Source organism: Callorhinus ursinus, unplaced genomic scaffold (assembly GCF_003265705.2).
Source record: "Callorhinus ursinus isolate GAN/ISIS: 27379988/994484 unplaced genomic scaffold, GSC_fseal_2.0 scaffold8, whole genome shotgun sequence".
Classification (NCBI taxonomy): Eukaryota; Metazoa; Chordata; class Mammalia; order Carnivora; family Otariidae; genus Callorhinus; species Callorhinus ursinus.
Window position 1 is genome coordinate 45,226,608 of NW_027397070.1, and position 24,915 is coordinate 45,251,522.

The 24,915-nt window shown below is 38.6% G+C and overlaps 1 protein-coding gene across 2 annotated transcripts in view; it reads left to right on the forward strand.

Moving 5' to 3' along the window:
• The first annotated feature begins 86 nt into the window (after nt 1-86).
• RBM25 (RNA binding motif protein 25) overlaps nt 87-24,915 on the forward strand; it is a 54,774-nt gene continuing 29,945 nt past the window's right edge. Inside the window, exons 1-6 of one of the 2 annotated variants that reach the window (XM_073895481.1) lie at nt 87-269; nt 8,347-8,463; nt 8,576-8,696; nt 16,044-16,093; nt 18,110-18,277; nt 24,625-24,682. In XM_073895481.1, coding sequence (XP_073751582.1) covers nt 8,422-8,463; nt 8,576-8,696; nt 16,044-16,093; nt 18,110-18,277; nt 24,625-24,682 — 439 coding nt within the window. In that variant the 5' untranslated portion in view covers nt 87-269; nt 8,347-8,421. The remainder of the gene's footprint in view (nt 270-8,346; nt 8,464-8,575; nt 8,697-16,043; nt 16,094-18,109; nt 18,278-24,624; nt 24,683-24,915) is intronic. The other variant, XM_025869720.2, reaches the window with a different exon arrangement.

Here is a 24,915-nt window from a genome sequence, read left to right on the forward strand (position 1 = left end):
TGGTGATTCAGAGCCAAAAGAGAAGACTATCTATACGCGTTCTTCTCTATGATTCTCCTCTTCACTCTCCCCGGCCGCAGTGCACGCCGGGCAAGAGGAAGACCTCCAGAAGCTCCCCGCGCAGCGCGGCTGTGTTTGCGGCCTGTGTGAGTAGGCGCTTCGGCACCAGTCTCCCGGCGAGCTGCGCCGAGAAACCTCGAACGGGTGGACCCCACTCGTAACCTGGAGCTCGGAACACCGCGAAGACCGTACTGTTTCCTCAGCGGCGGGTGAGTTCACGCCTCTGAACGCGTGTGGGAACCGGGAAACCGGGTACCTCGGTTGCGGGAGGAGGGGAAGCCAGGGAGGCTGCGAAAGGGCCGGGGTGGGATTGGGGGTAAAGGGGGGTTGGAGTGGGGGAGGGGACGGGCACGAGGCTTGGGTTTCTCCACTTTTCAAAGGCCTCGAAAACCAGTGGGCCCAGCAGGAGCCCGTGGAGGCCGGACCTACTGCCCGAGCTTTCCTCCTTGCATTGTCGCCCACTTTCCTTTTCCTTTCCACGGTCCGCCACAGAGTGAATCGCCTCGGACCTTTTGGGCTCCACGTTTGCCAAAAAAATGATCGGTCGGCCCCTTGGGAGCCCTTCTCTGAGGCCCCTTTCTAACCCGAGCTTGTGGAGCCCTACTGTAGATTTTCCGGGCCTAGGACACTTTTGCCCCAGGCTCTGCTTACAAGCTAACAAGCACCCACCCTTTTTAGCGAGGTGCTGGCCACCAACGGATTTCTTTCTTTTCCTCTTTCGGCATTCAGAGCCCGCCACCGAGTAGACTCCCCCAACTCCCCCAACCCGAATTCAACTACTGCCCACCTTTTTTAGCAGCCCCCCTGGTTCTCTTAAGATTGTGATTATTGTGGTCCTGCCCCTTCCTCCATTGGAGGTTGCAGTAAATTATATCCCCATTCATTCTAGGCGATGACCAAGCTCCACATTAAAATGTGTTATTTCTTTCTTACTTTTCTTTGGTCTTCAGTACTTTTTAAATACGTTTTTCTAAGTAGATCTAGGAATATGAAGATTATTTTGAAGTTATGTAATGTGGATTTATATTGCCATGGAAAAGCCATTTTGATACTGGACAGAGTGGAACAGACCGAAAGGAAGGAAGAGATTGGACTTCTGTTGTACCAGGCTGCTATAGTATGAAGTGCCCTGAATTAGGTAGTTGGCAGTAGAATATAAACAATTTTTATGTTGTGTTGGGAACTTTAATTTTTTTTAAAAGATTTCCAGAAACCTTCAGAGGCCTTGAAAGGCATCCAGTTGATCATCTGTTCCTCATGATTCAAGCAGATAGTATACTGTTCTAATTAATTTAACTGTTCTTGAAGTCTTGGTTTTCCTCATCTGTAAATTGAGGATTAGAATAGTATCCACTTCATAGGTTATTGTGATTGGGAATTGAGAAAAATGTATGTAAAATCCTTAGTGTAACGTCTAAGTAACATAGTGTTTAGTCCAAGTTAACTGATATTGTTATTTAAGAGCCTAATCCCGACTCTTAACATTTCTTCTAGTGTACTCTGAATAGACTTTTATAAATAAAATCAAAGTTAACCCTTAATCAGGAGTTTCTTCTTGGTATGTTGTTACTAGAAAGGGGCATTGTGATACAGTGAAAACAGCCTTTGGATTGGTAATTTAGGATAGTGGGGATGACCTTGGGGTTCCCACCCACTTATTGTGGGAACCCAGTTATTCCCTTGGACAGGTTAGCTTCTTCATCTGTAAAAGAATAATATATCTACACCAGGTAATTTGGGAGATTCAGTGAGATAATGTATGTTGAAGACTTTTGTAAACAGAAACAAGTTAAAATGTTAGTTAATATTTTTAAATAATTTATCTTCTTGGGGCGTCTGGGTGGCTCAGTCAGTTAAGTGTCCAACTCTATTTTTGTCCAACTCTTTTTTTTTAAAGATTTATTTATTTATTTGAGAGAGAGAGAGAGAAACTCTCAAGCAGACTCCCTGCTGAGCGTGGAGCCCGCCATGTGATTCAGTCTCAAGACACTGAGATCATGACCTGAGCTGAAATCAAGAGTCAGACATTTATCCAACTGAGCCACCCAGGCGCCCTGAGTGTCCAACTCTTGATCTCAGCTCAGGTCTTGATCTCAGGGTTGTGAGTTGAAGCCCTGTGTTGGGCTCCACGCTGGATGTAGAGTCTACTTAAAAAAAAAAAAAAAAAAAAAAAAAATCTCCTTGGGGTTATCAAATTTCCATTTGGGATACCCAAAGTAGGTTTTTCCCTTATTTATTTATTTAGGTATGGTTCCAAACCACTTCTAGGAAGAAAATGTTTTTATTGTTCCAGTGTTGCAAATAGGCCCCATATATATTTATAATAGTTTGGGCTAAGTGTTTTTATTTTGTGGTTTGGTATCTTTTTATTCCACTGTGGTAAAGCTTTTAAATATGTTTCTAAAATAAAATGAGTTCATTTTAACATTGGTAACTACTTCACACCTAATTTGAGCTTTGGGATTTTCAAGTAACTTTTTGGGCCACAAATTAGCTGTGTACTTTCTCATTTATGTACGGTTTAAAGAAAAATTATATTGACTATTTTGTAACTTTGGAAGCAGAAGTAGTCATTGAGTCTTTTAATGTCTTACAAAAATATTCTGTGTATTTTGTTTAATCTTGGTAGTCTTTTCTGACAACTACCACTGCCATTCCTAAAAGGAGTTCGATTGACTCCGCCTTAAAGTTTTTGAATAGCTTTTTTTCTGCCTTTTTGAAACTTAAGAAAAAGAACATAATATTTACACCACTAGAATCGATACTACCTTTTTTTTTTTTTTTTTGGGACAGAGACATAGCGAGAGAGGGAACACAAGCAGGGCGGGAGTGGGAGAGGGAGAAGCAGGCTTCCCACCGAGCAGGGAAACTGATGTGGGGCTCGATCCCATGGGATCATACCCTGAGCCGAAGGCAGACGCTTAAGGACTGAGCCACCCAGGCGCCCCTGATACTACTTTTTAAAACTTACTTGGTACGATTTCAAACTTCAAAAAAGTTTCAAGAATAGTAGAAAGAATTCTCAAATACCTTTCACCCAGATTCCCCAAATGATAACATTTCACAAATTTGCTTTATCCTCTCCTCTTTTTCTTCATAGTTTTCTTCTGAAGTGTTTTGCTAGTAAGCTGCAGATGAGACATCCCTTAGCCCTTAAACCTCAGTGTATATTTCCTAGAATAAAGACATTTTCATATTTAACAGTACAGTGAACAAAATCAGGAAATTAATATTGATGCAGTATTGTCTAATCTACAGGTCTTAATTGGATTTAGCCTGGAATTGCCCCAAATTGGTATTGCTTTTTTTAAAAGCAACTTTATTAAGGTGTAATTAACACATAAAATACACTCTTTGTAATGTGTAATTTGATGATTTTTTAGTAAATGTTCAGAGTTGTGCAACTGTTACTCCAAAAAGGATTCCTCTTTCCTGTTTGCACGTCACTCCCTGTTCCCACCTCAGCTCCAGACTACCACTAATTTTTCTCTGTAGATAGTATTGCTTTCTAATCATCGAAGATGGTAAAACAGCTAAGTGGAAATCTCAGAAAAAGATCAGCTCCCCTTTGGGAGACTTGAGTATTTTCACACCTCTGAAAAGTTTTCCTGCAAAAGAAACTTTTTGTTAATAAAGCATTTCCCATTCTTTGGACATGGAACACTTTTTCTTAGGAATAGTTCCCGAAGACTCCACTTCTGTAGAAATTCAGTTTGAGAAATGATGTTTTGAAGGTTTTGTTTTGCTTAGGCTGGGGCAGGTATGTCAGTCCATTATACCCTGCAGGCTGTAAACTGCAGGGAATAATGCCTTTTATAGTCATATCATTTATATTCAGTTTAGAGCCGCTGGGCTGGCTGTGTAACTATATAATAACGTAAAATTTGCTCTTTCAGAGCTAATAAAACTAACGCTTAGAAAAGAACCTGACAGACAATTGGAGCTAGATATTTGTTGAATGAATGAATGAGTTGTATAAGTGTTTACTAAGGAGAATCTGTTGATTCATTTGCCTCTTCACCATTTTGAAATTTGGCTGGCACACAGTGTCCCGATGGGGTTAGCCAGTATATCTATTCCTGGTGAAATAATTTGTTTTCTATTGGGATAAATCTGCAATGGAGGAATGGTTGTAAGCAGTAAATGGTGTAGGAAAAAAGGAGTGATTTAAAAGTGTAAAGAGGAAAAAGAGAAAAGCAGAATGCATGCATATTTTGAGTGGTAAAGATAAATCTTATTTGAAAGTTGTTTTTTTTTTTGAAAAAGTTTTGGATGGAGGAGATGAGATTAGTTGAGAAAATTTGCATGCACTATAATGCACCCATTTTAATTTCAGTTAATTCTGACAAATGCATAATAAACCCATGTGACCACTGCCACCCTAGAGATAAGGAACACTTGCATCATAGGTACTCGTTTCTGTTACTTTGGGTCTTAAGGTTTCATACCTAGCACGTAAAAATGCTTTGAGCCCCTCTAAAAGTGAAACACTCCAAAGTGAAAGTGAAAAATAAAAATATTTTTAAATGTCATTTAAGTCATTTCAGTGCTAATAAAATAACCTTTGCATTTCTTTTCTTAAACCTCACACATGATACCTCAGTAGCAGTGGCTACCTTCACAGAGTACTGCATCCAGAATCTAACACTTAACCACTGCCACCTATTCCAGGCCACCCTCTCTCGTCTGCTTTATTGCAGTACTCCTACTTCTACCCTTGTTCTCCAGTTTTAACACAGTGGCCAGTGACACTATTAAAATATAAGTCAGGTCAAAAGTCTTTCCAGTGTTTTCTGTCTCATTCAGAGTAAAAATCAAAACCTTTACAGTGGCCTACAAAGTAACTACATTCTCTGAATCCCCTCCCCCAAGTAATACTTGGCATTTGTCTTTGACTTTCCTCAAGTACTCTGCTCCAGCTGTTGGCCTTGCTTTCCTCCCAGAAACACTCCATGCCCACCTCAGGCTCTTTGTATTTGCTGTTTCCTTTGCTTGGAAGGCTGTTACCTTCAGATACAAGGCTTCTGCCTAGGCCCCTTGGAGTCTTTGTTCCATTTGCCTATCTTCTTGGTGAGGCCTGACCACCGTATTTAAGTAAAGCACTCCCTAGTTCTTTTCTCTACTTTATTCTGCAAAGTACCTACCAAATTTGAGTCTCTATATAATTTTTTTTAAAGATTTTATTTAATAAAATTTAATAAAAAACAGAGATAGCGAGAGCAGGAACACAAGCAGTGGGAGTGGGAGAGGGAGAAGCAGGCTTCCTGTGGAGCAGGGAGGCCAATGCGATGCGGGGCTCCATCCCAGGACCCTGGGACCATGACCTGAGCTGAAGGTAGACGCTTAATGACTGAGCCACCCAGGCGCCCTGAATCTCTATATAATTTGTAATGAGAGTATTATAATTTATCAATTGTAGGTAAAAACTGATAAACTTTGCTTATGGTTATAAAAGTGTATTCTCATTTTCACATATGTCAAAACAAAAGTTCATTTTGCAAAAAGTGGTTGATACTGTCATTATAGGATGTTTAAAGTGAACATTAATATTTATCAGTGATTACCAGAATTGTAGTTTTCTGACCATAGGAGGGACCATTATCTTATTAAGATTACCTTCACCTTTGAAGCTTGTTTGTGAATAAGCTAGTTATGAACAGTGCTAAATGAAAGGGACATAGAAAATAGAAAAATGAGAAGTGAATGTAATGGATATATTGGCATAAACTAAAACATAATCTGGTTAACTTGTACGTAATGAATTATACATTTAAAAGTCATGAAATATGATTTAAACACCAAGAACATAGGACTTTAAAAAATAATAGTTATAACTAATACTTGACAATAAATAATTCTAGAGATGAATTCGTGCTCCAGTCTTTGTAAACATTGTGAGGCTAGGCACTGGGTCATTGCTAGCATAGTACTTGGCACATGGGAGCTTCTTAATAAATTGGTTTACTGATTCATTCATTCATTTATTCAACAGGTATTAATATCAACTGCTTTCCTAAGAAAGTGCTGAGATAGAGTATTATAATAATAGAAGAGTTTCTGTAAGTAGGACAGTAGCCCTCTTTTAAAAGGAGTTACACTCCTGCCCCCTTTTTATAGAATATTTGGTTTTGTTTTTGGGCAAAAAATATTACAGAAAGATTATTTAAAAATTCAGCACATTTACAGTCATTAATTAGTTGTATTTTCCTTTTTAATTTATGCTGATACTTAATATTTTAAAGCATTTCCAATACCTTATTTTCTAAGTGTATGAAATCCTAGGAATTTATTTTATTTGTAAAGCTTTCTAAGTATTTTAAGTGTATTGTGTTTTCTGAAAATGAAGTTTAGATTTTATAGAATATTGTATTATCCTAATTAAGTCAAGAGAACACTGAGGAAGAACAGCTGTGAGTCTGAAGGGCATGCTTTTCTAGGATCGTTCTAAAGAAATGTCAAACAGGTAAAAAGATACTGAGCCTCATTAGTGAATAAGGAAATGCACATTGAAATGAGAGTATTTTTTACCTATTAGATTGTTATAATTTAAACACTGATTTACTCTAGCAATGGTGAGGATCTGAGCAAAGGGCATTCCCGTATATTGGTGGTGGGGATATAGATTTGTACACTAGCTTTGGAGAATGATTTGGAGGTAAAGTTAGATACATGCAGTACTAATCTGTGTAATAGAATTACTTGCACAGGTGCATAGATTTATATGTCCAAGAATGTTCAGTATTATAAGAGGCAAAATATGGAGCCAACCATCCATGTTGATTGAATAATAATTATATGCCTGTATTATAGTAGTTTACTGCATTATAAAGATTGGAATACAACTTAATGAACTGATATGAAGAGATGTTAATGATAATGAAGGAGAAATGCACCTAACAATATAGTATGATTATATTGTTTGCAGAAAAACACAAATAATTATATGTTAGTTTGTGTATAGAAAGGTATTTAGAAGAATACAACGATATATACCAAACTGTTGGGATTAGGGGGCGAGGAAGTGGAAGACATGCACTTTTTATCTTCTCTCTTCTGAAGGGTGAGTAAATCAATGTATGGAACACAAAAAGTAGTAGAGACAGATGTTCTTTTAAAGCTTCAAACAACTCTAGACTCCTTCAGTTACAGAGTATAGGGGGAGTTTTTCCTAGTGTCCGGCAGATATATCTCCTGTTGATCAAATCACTACTATTTAGTGCCATCACTGGTATGAGATCACTTATTTTGGCTGCTTTTTTAAATTGGTGCATGGAATCTTCCCAGGACATCCTAACATAGTTTTTCTACTTTTTTAAATAATTCTGGACACTCAAGTATGTTGATGAAAATATAAAATTTTTGGTAGGGGAGTCTTAAATATTTATATTCATTTAACTAAAGGACAAAATTGTTTCATTTATTTGAGAGAGAGAGAGCGCGAGCATGAGATGGGGGAGGGTCAGAGGGAGAAGCAGACTCCCTGCTGAGCAGGGAACCTGATGCATGACTCGATCCTGGGACTCTGGGATTATGACCTGAGCCAAAGGCAGTCGCTTAACCAACTGAGCCACCCAGACGCCCCAAAATTAAATTTCTTTTAAGTACTAATATCACAAACCAAATGAAACAGCATTTTTGTATTAAAAAAGTTAGTTTCTGATTCTTGAATTTCATTCATGAATGGTTAAGGGGTTTCCTTTTTTTTTTTAGATTTTTATTTATTTGACAGAGACAGTGAGAGAGGGAACACAAGCAGGGGGAGTGGGAGAGGGAGAAGCAGGCTTCCCTCAGAGCGGGGAGCCCGATGCGGGGCTCCATCCCAGGACCCTGGGATCATGACCTGAGCCGAAGGCAGATGCTCAACGACTGAGCCATCCAGGCGCCCCTAGGGGTTTGCTTTTAAGTTTAACAAAAATTAGGAAATTTTCCCATTGTCACAAATTGTATGTTCTTTTTATATCTGAGTGGTTAGTGTGTGACCTGATGTCAGGAGGTTTCTTCCCTCTCAGGGTTATAGTTCACTGAGACATTCATTTGTCCTTGAGGAACTGGCCAACATTGAATCAACAAATACTGTGTAACTTTGTACATTTAGTTTTCAGCGTGCTGATGTGTGTAAAAAAATGAATGCATCAGAACATTTAAAGAAAAAAAACTGTTAGATAATCTTCCTGGATTCTGAGTTTGGTTTAAAAAAATTCATTGATGTTTGGTATTTAATTTTTGGATATTAACTGAACCTCAAAATTTTTTTCTTCCTTTATATGTATTCCCATATGATTGTAGGAGTCTATCCTGAATTTAGATCGTGTACATTTTGGGAACTTATTTTAGAAAAGATCTAAGTTTTAAAAATTCTCAATGGACAGACAGAGAAAAGAGGGTCTTTGCCAACTCCTTTGGGTAAGAAAACTTTAGAATTTTGCAGATACTCTAAAAATGAAGGCCAACAAACCAGGCATATCAAATTGCAAAGTTTTCAAATAAAATGATTTGTCATGATTTTTTTCTTTAGACCGCTGCAGTAAGAATGTCTTTCCCCCCTCATTTGAATCGCCCTCCCATGGGAATCCCAGCACTCCCACCAGGGATCCCACCCCCACAGTTTCCTGGTTTTCCTCCACCTGTACCTCCAGGTAAGTTTGTGGATACTGCTGTTATTTTTAACCTGTGCTTTTGTCATTATAGCTTTTTTTAGGAAAATGATACATGTGACTGTGTGTTAGTAGGAAAGATGTTAGCATCCTTCTGTAAATGTGGTATCTTATTATGACAGTCCTTTTCATATCTGGCTGAGTATCAAATTCATCTGGGAAGATTTTTAAGAAACACCTTTATTTAAAAAAAATAGATAATGCATATTCCAGTAAATACGTACTAATTTGTATGATTCAATAGTTAAAAAGGTATACAGTGAAAAATTTTGCTCACATTTCCACATAACTGTTGTTACTATTCCCTTACCAAAAGAGGGAAACAAAACAGGCTCATTAGTTTCTTTATCTTTCCAGTTAGTTTTTAATGCATATTACAAGCCGCTGTAAGTACATATTCTTTTTTTTTTTAGAGAGGGAGAGCGTGCATACATGTGAGCAAGTGAGTCGGGAGGGGCAGAGGGAGATAGAGAATCCCAAATAGGCTCCACGCCCAGTGAGGAACCTGATAGGGGCTTGATTTTATGATCCTGAGATCATAACCTGAGCCGAAATCAAGAGTCGGATGCTTAACCTACTGAGCCACTCAGGCTGCCCCTAAATATATATTCTTTTATGTACTGGTTTTTTTTCCCCCTCTCTTTTTTTTTTTTAAGTTTTTTTTATTTATTTGACAGAGAGAGACACTGAGAGAGGAAGCACAAACAGGGGGAGTGGGAGAGGGAGAAGCAGGCTTCCTGCAGAGCAGGGAGCCCGATGCGGGGCTCGATCCCAGGACCCTGGGATCATGACCTGAGCGGAAGGCAGAAGCTTAAGGACTGAGCCATCCAGGCGCCCTGTTTTTTTTTTTGTTTTTTTTTTAAGATTTTATTTACTTATTTGACAGAGATACTGCGAAAGAGGGAACACAAGCAGGGGGAGTGAGACAGGGAGAAGCAGGCTTCCCGCGGTGCAGGGAGCCTGATGCAGGGCTTGATCCCAGAACCCTGGGATCATGATCTGAGCTGAAGGCAGACGCTTAATGACTGAGCCACCCAGGTGCCCCAGTTTTTTTTCTTTTAATGCAGATTTATAGTAGCATCTTACATATACTGTTTTGCCTCTTGCTTTTTTTTTTTTTTTAAGATTTTATTTATTTGAGAGAGTGTGAGAGAGAAATCATGAGAAGGGGGGAGGGATAGAGGGAGAAGCAGACTCCCCGCTGAGCAGGGAGCCCAACGTGAGATTAGATTGCAGGACCCTGGGCTCATGACCTGAGCCAAAGGCAGACACTTCATCAACTGAGCCACCCAGGGGCCCTGCCTCTTGCCTTTTTATGCTTGACAATATATTTTGGAGAGCTTTCCAAATAACCATATAAAAGCTTCCTCTCTCCAAAACTCTGAGGTTAAAAAAAATTTTTTTTCAAGCTCCACTCCAACCCACAGATTCAGATCCTCAAATACTGGGGCCCAGGAATCTTTATTTTTAACAAGTTTAACATTTTTTTTTTTTTTAAGATTTTATTTATTTATTTGACAGAGAGAGACACAGTGAGAGAGGGAACACAAGCAGGGGGAGTGGGAGAAGGAGAAGCAGGCTTCCCGCGGAGCAGGGAGCCCGATGCGGGGCTTGATCCCAGGACCCTGAGATCATGACCTGAGCAGAAAGCAGATGCTTAACGACTGAGCCATCCAGGCGCCCCACAAGTTTAACAATTTTTAACAGGGGATTCCTAAGTATTTAAGCATAGCTTAGAGAACCCATGTTTGAGAACCATTATCTTAATTAACATTGCTTGGCCTGGGAGAGCAAGAGTTTTCCTTTGGTTTATGGGTGGTAGTTCAGATATTTTTATATTTTAGTGGGACTGAAAACATTTTATACAAAATCGGTTTCCCTTCCAAAAGACCATATCTAAGAACTCTCCTTAATTTGCATATTAAAAGTTTTTTTTCCCCATTTAGAATCTGTAATTCAGGCTGAGATCAGTGAATGCTCTTGTAAATCATCCAGAAATATTTTGTTTGAGGAAAGCTTTACATCAGAGACTTGGATGATCTATTTGAAATTACAGTGTTTTTCTAAAGAGCTTGACTCTTAAGTCAGCAGTACCTTGAAGTTGGTTCATAAGATGGGTTGTTAATTCATAACATATATTCTAGAGGCTCAGCTTTGGGGGCCTCCCTATTCCTAGGTCAAGTATATAGCAGTGTTGGAGTAGGTGTGAAAAGCCACAAGATAAACATGGCAATGTTTCTGGAATATTATTTAATACTTCAGGAATTTGGGGGTAAATCATAGTTTTAAAAGTTAGAACAAGTACTTACGCATATATATCGTGGAATAGAATGCAGTATTTGTACAAATTTTTAAGACATTTATGCTTGTAGCAACTTGTTTTAAGCTGTCCTTCTTGGTAATAATGGATGTGTATTTGTTACCACTTGCTGCCAGGGGTATAGTTTGAAATGCGTATTTAAATTAAATTAAAAAAATTTAATTAAAACCAGTTTATTATTTCATGGAACAGTTACTGAATTTTAGTCTGTAATTTAGCTGTTCTGTAATGTACTATACAAATGAATTTCTGCTGAATATGGTGATTGAGAGAATAATGTTAACAGAAAACTGAATAAAGTTATTTGTCAACCATCTAACAGATTAATAACATAAGAACAACAGTGTCCTGAGCCATTTTCATTTGGGCAACAATTTTGGGGGGGGTTCATATATCCTGATTTTGTTCATAAATTTCTAGTTTCATAAGATTTTTTTTTTTTTATTATTTATTTGAGAGAGAATGAGAGCACATGAGAGGGGGGAGGGTCAGAGGGAGAAGCAGACGCCCTGCTGAGCAGGGAGCCTGATGCGGGGCTAGATCCAGGGACTCCAGGATTATGACCTGAGCTGAAGGCAGTCGCTTAACCAGCTGAGCCACCTAGGCGCCCTAGTCTCATAAGAAGATCTATTAGCCCTTTCTAGTAACCATGATACTCTTTTTTTAAACAAAACCCTTATGTTTAGTTTTAAAGGAAAGAATAGTTTGCTTTTTATTTCTTTGTGAAGAAATTTAAGGGATTGGGAATGAAGCTTAATCACTTATTCAGAATCAGGAAAGCTGACAGTGAAAATCAGTGCCTTAATTTCCTTCTAAAGAGATTGATTTTATAGAAAAGATTTTAAATTCTTTTGAATTTTTATTTTTATTCTTTTAAGATTTTATTTATTTATTTGACAGAGACACAGAGTGAGAGAGGGAACACAAGCAGGGGGAGTGGGAGAGGGAGAAGCAGGCTTCCTGCGTAGCAGGGAGCCCAATGTGGGGCTCGATCCCAGGACCCTGGGATCATGACCTCAGCTGAAGGCAGATGCTTAACGACTGAGCCACCCAGGCGCCCTCCTTTGCATTTTTATTTTATTTTTTAATGTTTTATGTTTTTTATTCATGAGAGTCAGAGAGAGAGAGAGAGGCAGAGGCAGAGGGAGAAGCAGGCTCCCCGCAGGGCAGGGAGCCCGATACGGGACTTGATCCCAGGACCCTGGAATCATGACCTGAGCCGAAGGCAGACGCCCAACCATCTGAGCCACCCAGCGCCCCTCCTTTGAATTTTTAAAAAGCAAACACTAAATTTAACATTTTCTTTTTTTTTTTTTTAAAGATTTATTTATTTATTTGAGAGAGCGAGAAGGAGAGAGAGAGAGAGTACATGAGACGGGGGAGGGTCAGAGGGAGAAGCAGGCTCCTCCCTGAGCAAGGAGCCCGATGTGGGACTCGATCCCGGGACTCTGGGACCATGACCTGAGCCGAAGGCAGTCGCTTAACCAACTGAGCCACCCAGCGCCCCTCCTTTGAATTTTTAAAAAGCAAACACTAAATTTAACATTTTCTATAAACATTATACCGAATTATTAAATAGAAGTAGAAGTAAATGAAACCTGTTTCTCTTAAGACTATTCTCTGCATAATTTTTTAAAATGGGTCAGTAGACCCCGAAAGCAGACTGTCAGTTTTTCTTCTTGACTGTTTGGTCATTGCCATACTGATGTTGGCATTTATTCAGAGTGGTAACCTGTTAATTCTGGTTCTATTTACAACAGCATACAGTATCACTTCTGTTTAGGGAAATATATTTAGATGATAAATCAAACTTTAATTGCAGCTCATTCTGCATTCTGTGTGTAGCATCACTACTTTAAAAGGTAAATAATGAAATAATATGCTAAACTAGGGTAGTAATTCAAGACCATAATATCCATATTCATGTATAATTTTCTTGTCTTGCCTGTTAGTGCAATTAATTGAACTCTAAGTGTGATGGTTACATTCTATGTTAAATTAGAAAATCAATTTGAAAAATAACCATAAATTTTCCCTAAAAAGTAATACATGCATATAGAAAAACTAAGTTTTCTCCCCCTACGGTTCCTGAGAATTTCCTTCCCCCAAACATAGCCTATCTTAACAGTTTCTGGTGTGTAATTCTCCAGGCACATACTCTGCATATCCTGGTGTGTTTGCTTATGTTTACCCTTTCCCCAGTTCTGTTTTTTTTAAAAACTCAACTAGTACTACACTGTTCAATGCTTGTGTTCTTTGCTTCTTTTCATTTTAGCATGTGTAGATCTTCGTAATGAGTAGAAATACATTTTCCATTGTGAGTTCTGTATTGTATGCTTTTAGTAAGTTGAGGTAGGAAACATAACTGTAAAACCTGTAGAATTGTTGGGACGCCTGGGTGGTTCAGTCGGTTAAGCATCTGCTTTTGGCTCAGGTCAGGACTCCCACGTGAGGTTCCTTGCTCAGCAGGGAGCCTGTTTCTCCTTCTGCCTGCTTCTCCCCTTGCTTGTGCTTTCTCTCCCTGACAAATAAATACAATCTTAAAAAAAAACAAAAACAAAAAGCTTTTAGTAACTGTTAAAAAGGAAAAAGCAGTGGGGTACCTGGCTGGCTCATTCTGTAGACATGCAACTCTTCATCTCAGGGTTTTAAGTTCAAGCTCCATGTTGGGTGTAGAGCTTGCTTAAAAAAAAAAAAAATTTCCCACTGTCTTTTTCTCAATTTTTCTTTATTTTTATTTTATTTTTTAAAAGATTTTATTTATTAGAGAGAGCACGCATGCGTGTACCAGCGGAGGGAGAGGCAGAGGCAGAGGGAGAAACAGGCTCCCTGTAGAGCAGAGAGCCCGATGTGGGACTCGATCCCCGGACTCTGGGATCATGACCGGAGCCGAGGGCAGACGCTTAACCCCCTGAGCCACTCAGGCGCCCCTGAATTTTTCTTCAATAGAAATTTTACCTATGGAAAAGGTGCCATATAGATTACAGTTTATGATAAAGGGAGGAGGACTTTTTGTTTTGCAAAGTTAAAAATGAAAAATTTAGATATACAGATTGATGAATTGCAGTTTTGAGCACCAACTGTATTTAAATGCAATACATAAGTGGTCTTAGTCTCACAGGTGCTCCAAAGAAATTACCTCAGCAGAATTGAGGAAACTGCGGCTTAAAGAGCTTGCCCAAGGTTGCATAGACATGATAGAACGAAGAGTTGAAGCCGGGTTTGATTTTGAAGTCTGTCTTTCTCTTTTCTTTTCATAAAAGTTTATGTACATACGTATTTAAGTAATCTCTACACCTGATGTGGGGCTCGAACTCATGACCCTGAGATCCAGAGTCGCTTGCTTCTCCGACTGAGCCAGCCAGGCACCTCTATGTTTTTTTCTACTTCATACAGTATTCTGTTAACTATATTGACAGGAATCTTGGTTTTTCTCATTTAAAAATTAATTTAAATAAGTTATATTGGAAAATAAATGGATAGTGTTAAATGTTTAAGAATTTATTACCAGTCTTAGTTGGAGAATTCTCTTAAGTTGATGTTAAATTTGAACTGAAGAGAAATTTCAGAACTTTTTGAGATGTATTTAGAAGCATTTAAAAATTTATATTAGAAAAGTAGACAAATCTTTCACTGATTTTTGTCCTCATTGCATTCTTTTTCTTAGTGCTCAGATGGTAAGATTTTTTTCATTAGTTATATACACAAGAACACTCAATACAGTAGTCACTGGTTGATAAACAGTGTAGTTGAAAACAAAAATGTAGGTATCACTAAGATGTCAGTAATAGCCCAGTGCAGCCAGCAGATGATTGTCTTTTTTTTTTTTTATTTTTTTTTTAAATGTTTTATTTATTTATTCATGAAAGTCAGAGAGAGAGAGAGAGAGGCAGAGGCAGAGGGGTCAGAGAGAGAGAGAGAGAGGCAGAGGCAGAGGGAGAAGCAGGCTCCCCGCCCAGCAGGGAGCCCGATGCGGGACTCGATCCCAGGACCCCGGGACCATGACCTGAGCCGAAGGCAGACGCCTAACCATCTGAGCCACCCAGGCGCCCAGCAGATGATTGTCTTATTAGAGATTTTCTTTGACACTAACTGAGATTACTGGTCATATTTTTTGCATGGTTTTTCTTTTTATTAACCAGCAATAACAAGATTCTTTCTGGGTTTCTAGGTTAATTTCTCATTTGATACCTTTTTTTCTTTAACTTTTAAAGGATTCATTAATACCATGTTTAGCCGTAAGTGAATCTGTATTTGCGTAAGATAATGGCTTTCAGGATGTACTGAATCAGGTGAACATGAATCAGTAACTGTCCAGATTTTTAAACTCCTGAGACAAAAGCATGTTGTAATGGTAGTCTTTGCTTTTATTTTATTTTAGTTTTTTTAAGATTTTATTTATTTGAGAGAACGAGAATGAGAGAGAGAGAGAGAACACATGAGAGGGGGGAGGGTCAGAGGGAGAAGCAGACTCCCTGCTGAGCAGGGAGACCCCAATGTGGGACTCGATCCCGGAACTCCAGGATCATGACCTGAGCCGAAGGCAGTCGCTTAACAAACTGAGCCACCCAGGCACTTATTTTATTTATTTTATTTTTTTAAGATTTTATTTATTTGACAGAGACACAGTGAGAGAGGGAACACAAGCAAGCAGGAGTGGGAGAGGGAGAAGCAGGCTTTCCGCGGAGCAGGGAGCCCAATGTGGGTCTCGATCCCAGGACCCTGGGATCACGACCTAGCTGAAGGTAGATGCTTAACGACTGAGCCACCCAGGCGCCCTAGTCTTCCCATTTAGAATAGTTTTTTGTCGTTGTGTAAGTTTATATAGACCAGCCTGTACCACATTGCTTTTGAAAATAAGGCATTCATCAATATCTCAATTCCATCAGTCATATATTTCAATTTAAATTAACTGTGAGTGAGGATACCTATTTGTGTGCCATGGAATTGATACAGAATATAGTCATATATACTGGTATTCATAAGATTTTAATATGCTTTTTTCTTAGGGACCCCAATGATTCCTGTACCAATGAGCATTATGGCTCCTGCTCCAACTGTAAGTATGATTTTAAGGAGGAATTAGGAGATAAGAGTAGTGTTGCTGCTTCTAAAGCTAAAAAAACCTTGATAAACTTGTTATTTTAAGTATTTAAAAGAATAATAGGGAGTGAGAGCACCCATGTATATCATACTACTTATTTGAGTATCATTTTCACTCAGCTATGCATATTATGCAGTTGCCTTTAAAATAGGCTCCCTATTTACCTATATTCTCTAGGCTGTTCATATACTTGTTACTTTAGATTTAGGACATTGGCTCTTTTATCATTCCCTATTCTTGTCTTGGTCCTGGGAGATAGAATGATCAGACACGTTTAATCTCTCTCATAAAAGGGAAAAAAAAAAAAGACTGTAGAAATGATTCTAGTAGAAATTTTAAATTTTGAAGTGAAATTTGTGTTGAATATATTTCCATCCTTTCATCTAATTTTTAGCCCCTTCCAAACTATTTTTTCTCTGTCCTCTGGTATGATACCTTTAAAAAGCTTTGTAAAGTTTTCTTGAAGCCTTTACTCTGCTAAAGTGTTTTATTATTCAGTCTTCTTTACGCCTTAATTCTTCACATTCATCAAAGCTTTTGTACATTCTAAGCATATTAGTTCAGAATGCTAATATGCTGTAACACATGAATAAATAATAACCGTCTTGACTGTTGTTTAACCAGAATTTTTCTTTGAGTTAAGTGGTAGAGTATCAGACTTCATCTGGAATTCCACTATGAGGAAGGGTAGATTTCATTACTTTCAAGTATTTTTCTACATGTGGATTTTGAAAAGGGAGGGAGGGGAGTATTATTCGTATTAAAAAGGAGATGGTAACTCTGTGGGCAAACAGGAATCTGCTGTGAGGCAGACCACTAAGATGATACGGTTCTGCAGATCAAGGGGGGAGTACAATTTTTCTTGCATTGGATACCCATTGTTTGGCTATCTTAAAAACCTCCCCATGACAGGTACTCTTACTCTCTTGTATTTCAGCCTAGGAAAAGGTGGGAGTTGGGGTTTGGAGCAGCTTCCTCAGTTCACCATTATTTATTTGGTGCCTGCTGTGGATGTTTCACGAAATTCAATTCCAGATACAAAAATCAGTAGGATTGTTCCTTTGGAAATTTGAATGTTATAAAGGGAAAATAAAAAATATAACTAACTGATAAAGGTAAAATTTAAGTGTTGGAGAGTGCTCTGAGAGTATTAGTAATACTCTGTCAGAGGATTAATGGGGATAATTGTAATTTGCTCTTATTTAAAAAAATTTGGGGGGTTATTTTAGAGCTAGCACAAGTGGGGGAGGGACAGAAGGAGATGGGGGCGGGGAGAAGCAGACTTCCCCTGAGCGTGGAGCCTGATGTGGGGCTCTGTCCCAGGACCCTGAGGTCACGACCTGAGCTGAAATCAAGAGTCAGATACCTAACTGAGCCAGCCAGGCGTCCCAAAATTTGCTTTTATATTCGTACAGAGTAGAGTTGTGAAGAAGCTCCTGGATCTATTTGACAATTTTAAATGATTCATGATGTCTTAGACATTTAAGAATTATGTCTTAAATATAAAAATATTTTCATCCAAGTTATTTTTATTTGCTTTTTCCAAGTTGTTTTCAAAAGAAAGGTAATCTGGGGCGCCTGGGTAGCTCAGTCGGTTAAATGTCTGACTTGATTTCAGCTCAGGTCATGATCCTCAGGGTCCTTAGATCTCAGGGGTCATTAGCCCCACATCGGGGCTCCAGAGGGAGTCTGCTTGAGATTCTCTCTCCCTTTCCATCTGCCTGTCCCCTCTCTTGTATGTGTGTCCTCTCTCAAATCTTGTTTAAAAGAAAAAAGGTACTTAATAGTTGAACTTGTCATGAATAAATTTGCATTAATGAAAAATGATAGAAGCTTTAGATTAAGTATGTAGAACCTTTAATAATGTGCCATATAGTTAGTACTTTAAAATTGTTTTTAGACTAATGTTACTTTAAACATGATAGGAAATTTAACTGCCATTTCCAATTTTATTGCTTTTCCTCACTCTAGGTTTTAGTACCAACTGTGTCCATGGTTGGAAAGCATTTGGGAGCAAGAAAGGATCACCCAGGCTTAAAGGCTAAAGAAAATGATGAAAATTGTGGTCCCACTACTACAGTTTTTGTTGGCAACATTTCTGAGAAAGCCTCAGACATGCTTATAAGACAGCTGCTTGCTGTAAGTTAAACTGTTTCTTATTTTTAAATTTTATTGTTACAGATTTCAAATTTATGAAAAAGCAGAAAGAGGATTCTAATTATTTTCTCCTTTTTATTTTGAAAAATTTCTATTCTGCAGAAAAGTTGGATGAATAGTAAAATGAACATCCTCGTAACACATTTTGCTACATTTACTTTCTACATACACAGCACACTTTTTTTCTCAATAATTGGAGAGTAAGTTGTGACATGACATTTCATCTCTAAATACTACTTGTTTCTCCTAAGACCAAGGGCATTTTCCTATATGATCATAAAACCATCATCACACTTAAGAAATTTAAGGCTGTTACAGTGTTGGTTTTTTTTTTCCTGATACAGTATTGTCTAAATATACTTAATAGTTCATATGTAATTTCGTTAGTAATCTTCATAACAGCTGCTTTTTGTTTTATCTGTGATTCAGTCAAGGATTATACATTGTGTTGAATTGTCATACCTCTTTAGACAACTTCTATAATACAGAATACCTTCCTGTCTTTTTGTTTGCTTGTTTTTGTCTTTCATGACATTAACATTTTTTGAAGAGTTCAGGTCTTTTGCAGAATGTCTCAATTTGAATTTGACTCTGCTCATAGATTCAGAGTAAGCATTTTTTGCAAGAATGGTTCATGGATGATGTTCTCAGTGCAGCATAACAAGAGGCACGTGGTATCTCTTGGTCCTGTTTTTGGTGATGTTCAGTTTAGTAACTTGGTTAAGGTGGTCACATCTCTTTAAGGATACCTTGTTTCTCTTTGTCATTAATAAGTAATTTCTGGGTAAATGTTTTGAGACCATTTGAGTTGTGTCATTCCCCTCCCACCCCCCACCCTCCGTACCACCCCCACCCCCGACAGCCTTTTAAAACAATGATTTTAGCATTTAGTGGTGATTAATTGCTTTTAAGGTTTTTACTCTGAGGATAAACAATAAGTTCTTTCGAGTTTGTGAAGTCATTCGTTTTCCTTTTTGTCTTAGTTTAACAATTGTTATCCTGGTGATAAATGAGCATTAAGTGAAATAATACCTAATGATTTTATAGTGAAAAACAACAGTGCCTGTACTCCCTCCCTCCATAATCTCCACTATTTTTTAGAGAAGTTATTTTAAAATCTTTTCCTTCTTGATTTTATTGCCATTTCTGTTCTATAAGTTGTATGATCCTTGTGTTAAAACACAAAACCTAGCTTTGTCACATTCAGTATTTTGCGATACTAGCTTCAGATGTTTTTCCCAAAGAAATAAAACATTATAGTTGGTCCTAATTCCCACTTCTTTCTTCCACGGCGGTTATCACCGGGGAAATCCATTATCCTAAATTTGGTGTTTATTATTCCTGTGTGCATTATTTTACTTTATTTATTTTTATTTTTTTAAAGATTTATTTATATTTACTTGAGAGAGAGCGAGAGAACACAAGCAGGGGAGCAGCAGAGGGAGAGGGAGTGGCAGGCTCTCCACTGAGCAGGGAGCCAGATGCAGGACTCGATCTCAGGACCCTGGGATCATGACCTGAGCTGAAGGCAGACACTTATACCCCGGCGCTCCTATTTTTTACTTTAATTACATATTTATGTATTCATAAAAATCTGTAATTCACAAGTTTTAATTCTGTACTCCGTAATTTGCTTTTTTCACCTAATATATATATAGCTCTAATTTATTTACTTATCGACGCTATATACCATTGCATTGTAGAGGTGTACCAGGAATTGTCAGTTTTCTAATGATACAATCATATGGATTGTTTCTATTTCTTGGTAATATGTTTTGCTGTATTACAGGTAATAAGTCTTCCTCAGTCACATGAAAAAATTTCATGTGTGCTTTTAGAAGTGGAATTTCTGAGTCTTAGGGCATGTTTATCTTCAGTTCACAGGATAATGCCAATTTTTTCCTAAAGTGGAACATCGGGAGGTCATTTTTTAAAAACCATCTTTATTGTGATAGAATTCATAGACCTTAAAGTTCACCTTTTTATAATGTATAATTCAGTGGGTTTTTTTTTTAGTATATTCAGAAAGTTGTACAAACATCACCCCGTCTTAATTCCAGAACATTTTCTTTTTTTTTTTTTTAAAGATTATTTATTTATTTGACAGAGAGAGACACAGCGAGAGAGGAAACATAAGCAGGGGGAGAGGGAGAAGCAGGCTTCCTGCCGAGCAAGGAGCCCGACGCAGGGTTCGATCCCAGGATCCCGGGATCATGACCTGAACTGAAGGCAGACGCTTAACAACAGAGCCACCCAGGCGCCCCTCCAGAACATTTTCATCACCCCAAGTAGAAACCCTGTGCTCAATAAGTCACTTTCTGTTCTCTTCTCTCCCCAGCATATGGCAGCCACTATCCTACTTTCTGTGTAGATTTGCCTATTCTGGGCATGTTACATAAACAGAATCATAGAATATGTATGGCTTTTCATGTTTTGTCTTTTTTCGTTTAATATGTTTTCAGGCTTCCTCTATATTGTAGCTTATATCAGTATTTCATTCCTTTTTATGACCAAATATTCCATCTAATGGATATACCACATTTTTATCCATTCATCAGTTGAAGGACAGTTGAGTTGTTTGTACTTTTTGGGTATTATGAATAATGGTGCTATGAATATTTGTGTGCAGGTGTGTGAGGAGATATATATATATATATATATATATATCCTATATCCTATTTGAAATGTCTTTCTCTCTCTTTTTTTTTTTCTTAGTAGGCTCCATGCCCAGCTTGGAGCCCAACACATGACCCTGTGATAAAGACCTGAGCTGAAATTAAGAGCCAGACACTTAACCGACTGAGCCAGCCAGGTGCCCCAAAACCTCTTTTAAACCTGTTCTTGGGGCGCCTGGGTGTCTCAGACGTTAAGCGTCTGCCTTCGGCTCAGGTCATGATCCCAGGGTCCTGGGATCGAGCCCCGCATCGGGCTCCCTGCTCAGCAGGAAACCTGCTTCTCCCTCTCTCTCTGCCCCTGCTTGTGTTCCCTCTCTCGATGTCTCTCTCTGTCAAATAAATAAATAAAATATTTAAAAAAAAAAACCTGTTCTTGACTTATATGTGCAGCAGTGTTTTGTTTTAAGCTTCATTCCTGAATTTATCTCTTCCTTTCATTTTTCCTTTAAGGCATTCCTTAAATGTCTAATGATCCTTGATTGTCTTCATATTTAAGAGTTAGGGATTAAAGTTTTTTGGGGGTGCCTGGCTGGCTTGGTCAGTGGAGCGTGCATCTCGGGGTTGTGGGTTCAAGCCCCATTTTGGGTGTAGAGATTTATTAAAATTTAAAAAAAAGTTTTTGTATGCATAAATAAGCTGGGTTTGTAAAATGTTGAGCATCATTTTAGGGTAATCTAGCCAGCAGGTAGAGGTTTTGAATGTTAGTATATGGAGTTCTTTGGGGCTCGTTGGTTTCTCTAGAAAACTTACAGTTTCATGCCTAGTGAGTATATGATTATTTTTATTTATTATTTTTTATTAACATAATTATTGTTTCAGGGGTACAGGTCTGTGATTCATCTGTCATACACAATTCACAGTGCTCACTATAGTACATACCCTACCCAATGTCCATCACCCATCCACCCCATCCCTCCCACCCCCCTCTCAGTTTGTTTCCTGAGATTAAGAGTCTCTTATGGTTTGTCTCCCTCTCTGGTTTCGTCTTGTTCCATTTTTCCCTCCCTTCCCCAATGATCTTCTCTCTTGTTTCTCAAATTCCTCGTATCAGTGAGATCATATGATACTTTTCTCTGACTTACTTCGCTTAGCATAATACGCTGTAGTTCCATCCACGTTGTTGCAAATGGCAAGATTTCATTTTTTGATGGCTGCATAATACTCCATTGTATCTATATATACCACGTCTTCTTTAGAGGATGGAGATTATTAAGTATAGTTGCCTGTAAAGACTGCAGGCTATCTTCTCTAGGGGTGGGGAGTAAAGTAGTTGGCTTGAAAAGAACTCTGAGGCTTTGATTATTCCATATTCATATTGTCAGGCAAGTACCTGGATTGTTTTTGTTTTTTAAGATTTAATTTATTTGAGAAAGATAGCATGAGGGGTGGGGGCCGAGGGAGAAGCAGACTCCCCGCTGAGCAGGAAGGACGTGGGGCTTGATTCTAGGACCCTGAGATCATGACCTGAGCCAAGGGCAGACACTTAACTTTAGACTGAGCCCCGCAAGCACCTGTTTTTATTCAGCCTCATCCTTCAACCCCATTCTCCACTGTGGGTACTTTTTACCTCCAGTCCAGATGACTTGGCTTTGTAGGGTCAGTTAGCCTAATTCTTTCAGTATCTTCATCTGTAGATCCTTGACATTACAGCTTTCTTTGATCTACTGAATGAGTTCCCATCCTTCCATTTGCCTTTTTTCTTTTCAAAATTTTGTTGAATTTTGCTGTTTGCTCATACAATGTTTGACCTCATGGATTTTTATCTTTTATATTCCTTGATCATTTTGTTGGTTTCTCTGAAGGGAGATGTGAAAATTTCATACATTCTCTCAGCTTTGACAGGCAATGTTCAGTTACCATTTCCTACAAATAACTTTTTTTTAACCTACTTTTTACTTAATTAGAAATAATGTTTGGAGCGCCTCGGTGGTGCAGTTGGTTGAGTGTCCAACTCTTGGTTTCAGCTCAGGTCATGATCTCAGGGTCCTAGAACTGAGCCCTGTGTTGGGCTCCCTGCTCAACAGAGTCCATTTGAGATTCTCTCCCTCTGCCCCTCTGCCTGCTTGCACACGCTCTCTTCAAATAAGTAAATTTTTATAAAAAAAAAAAAAATGTAAAAAAAATTTGAACATGAACAAAATGTAATGTTTTACTCTTCAGACAACCTGCCCTGTTAAATATTTCTGATTTACGGAAATTTTTTTCTTTACATAAAGTCTTACTGTGTTATCTGCAATTTCATGTCCCATGTTATTTTTGCATTCCATATCAAGCATTTTTCCATGTTATTAAAAGTCCTTTACAGTGTAGGGGCGCCTGGCTGGCTCAGTTAGTAGAGCATGCGACTCTTGATCTCAGATAGTGAGTTCGAGCCCCACATTGGGTATAGAGATTACTTTTAAAAAATCTTTTAAAAAATGTTCTTTATAATATAGATGTGTGTTTTAAAACATGATCTCTATGGATTCAGAGTTTTTACTTGAATTTACTGTAGTTTATTTTAAAAATTATAATATTGGTAATTTTGTTTTTTTATGTATACTTTCCGGTAGGATAAATAATGCTGTAAAAGTTTTTTTTTTTTAAGATTTTGTTCATTTATTTGACACAGAGAGAGAGCGCACAAGTGGGCAGAGCAGCAGTGGGAGAGGGAGAAGCAGGCTCTCCACCCAGCCGGGAGCCCGATGTGGGGCTTGATCCCAGGACCCCGGGATCATGACCTGAGCCAAAGGCAGACACTTTTTTTTTTTTAAAGATTTTATTTATTTGAGAGAGAGAGAATGAGAGACAGAGAACATGAGAGGGAAGAGGGTCAGAGAGAGAAGCAGACTCCCCGCTGAGCAGGGAGCCCGACGTGGGACTCGATCCCAGGACTCCAGGATCATGACCTGAGCTGAAGGCAGTCGCCCAACCAACTGAGCCACCCAGGCGCCCCAAAGGCAGACACTTAACAGACTGAGCCACCCAGGTGCCCCAATGCTGTAAAATTTCTAATTTACTAAAAGATAGTTAAGGGGTGGGCGCCTGGGTGGCTCAGTTGGTTAAGCGACTGCCTTCGGCTCAGGTCATGATCCTGGAGTCCCGGGATCGAGTCCCACATCGGGCTCCCTGCTCGGCGGGGAGTCTGCTTCTCCCTCTGACCCTCTTCCCTCTCGTGCTATCTCTCATTCTCTCTCTCTCAAATAAATAAAATCTTTAATAAAAAAAAAAAAAGATAGTTAAGGGGTGCCTCGGTGGCTCAGTTGGTTAAGTGTCTGACTCTTGGTTTTGGCTCAGGTTGTAATCTCAGGGTTGTGAGTTCGAGCCCTGAGTTGGACTCTATGCTCAGCATGGAGTCTGCTTGGGATTCTCTCCCTCTCCCTCCCCCTTTGCCCTTCTCCCCACTCTTCTGCACTATCTCCCCACCCCCCAAATAAAATCTAAAAGGCAGTCAATTTTCTGCAAGTAAGAATTTGTATTATAGATTTCTCTCATATAATAGGTATGTGGGAATTGAGAGAATTTTAAGAACTTTAATAGCTGGTATGATTTTTTTTTTTTTCTTTTTGCTTTTATCTTTCTCCTGGTAGAAATATCAATTGTGCTCTTATTTTTAGTACTGATTAGGTGATTTTCTTAAATGGTAATGATCATTTTTTATATTTTCTTTTTAAGAAATGTGGTTTGGTTTTAAGCTGGAAGAGAGTACAAGGTGCATCTGGAAAACTTCAAGGTAGGAAATTTTTTCTTACTGAGATCATTTTAACCTGTGTGCTTAAGTCACTTGTTGGATGTTTTGCTCTCATTGCCCTTAACCATGGGAGTATTCTGTCAGCACTCTTTGTCTTCCTTCTGATTGGAATAGGATTAAAGGCATTTGGGAAGATTCAGCTGAGTTGAGTTTGGAAAGTGGAAAAGTATTAACAGGAAAGAGGTAGGAGAGGAAAAATTACTCAGTCTGTTTTT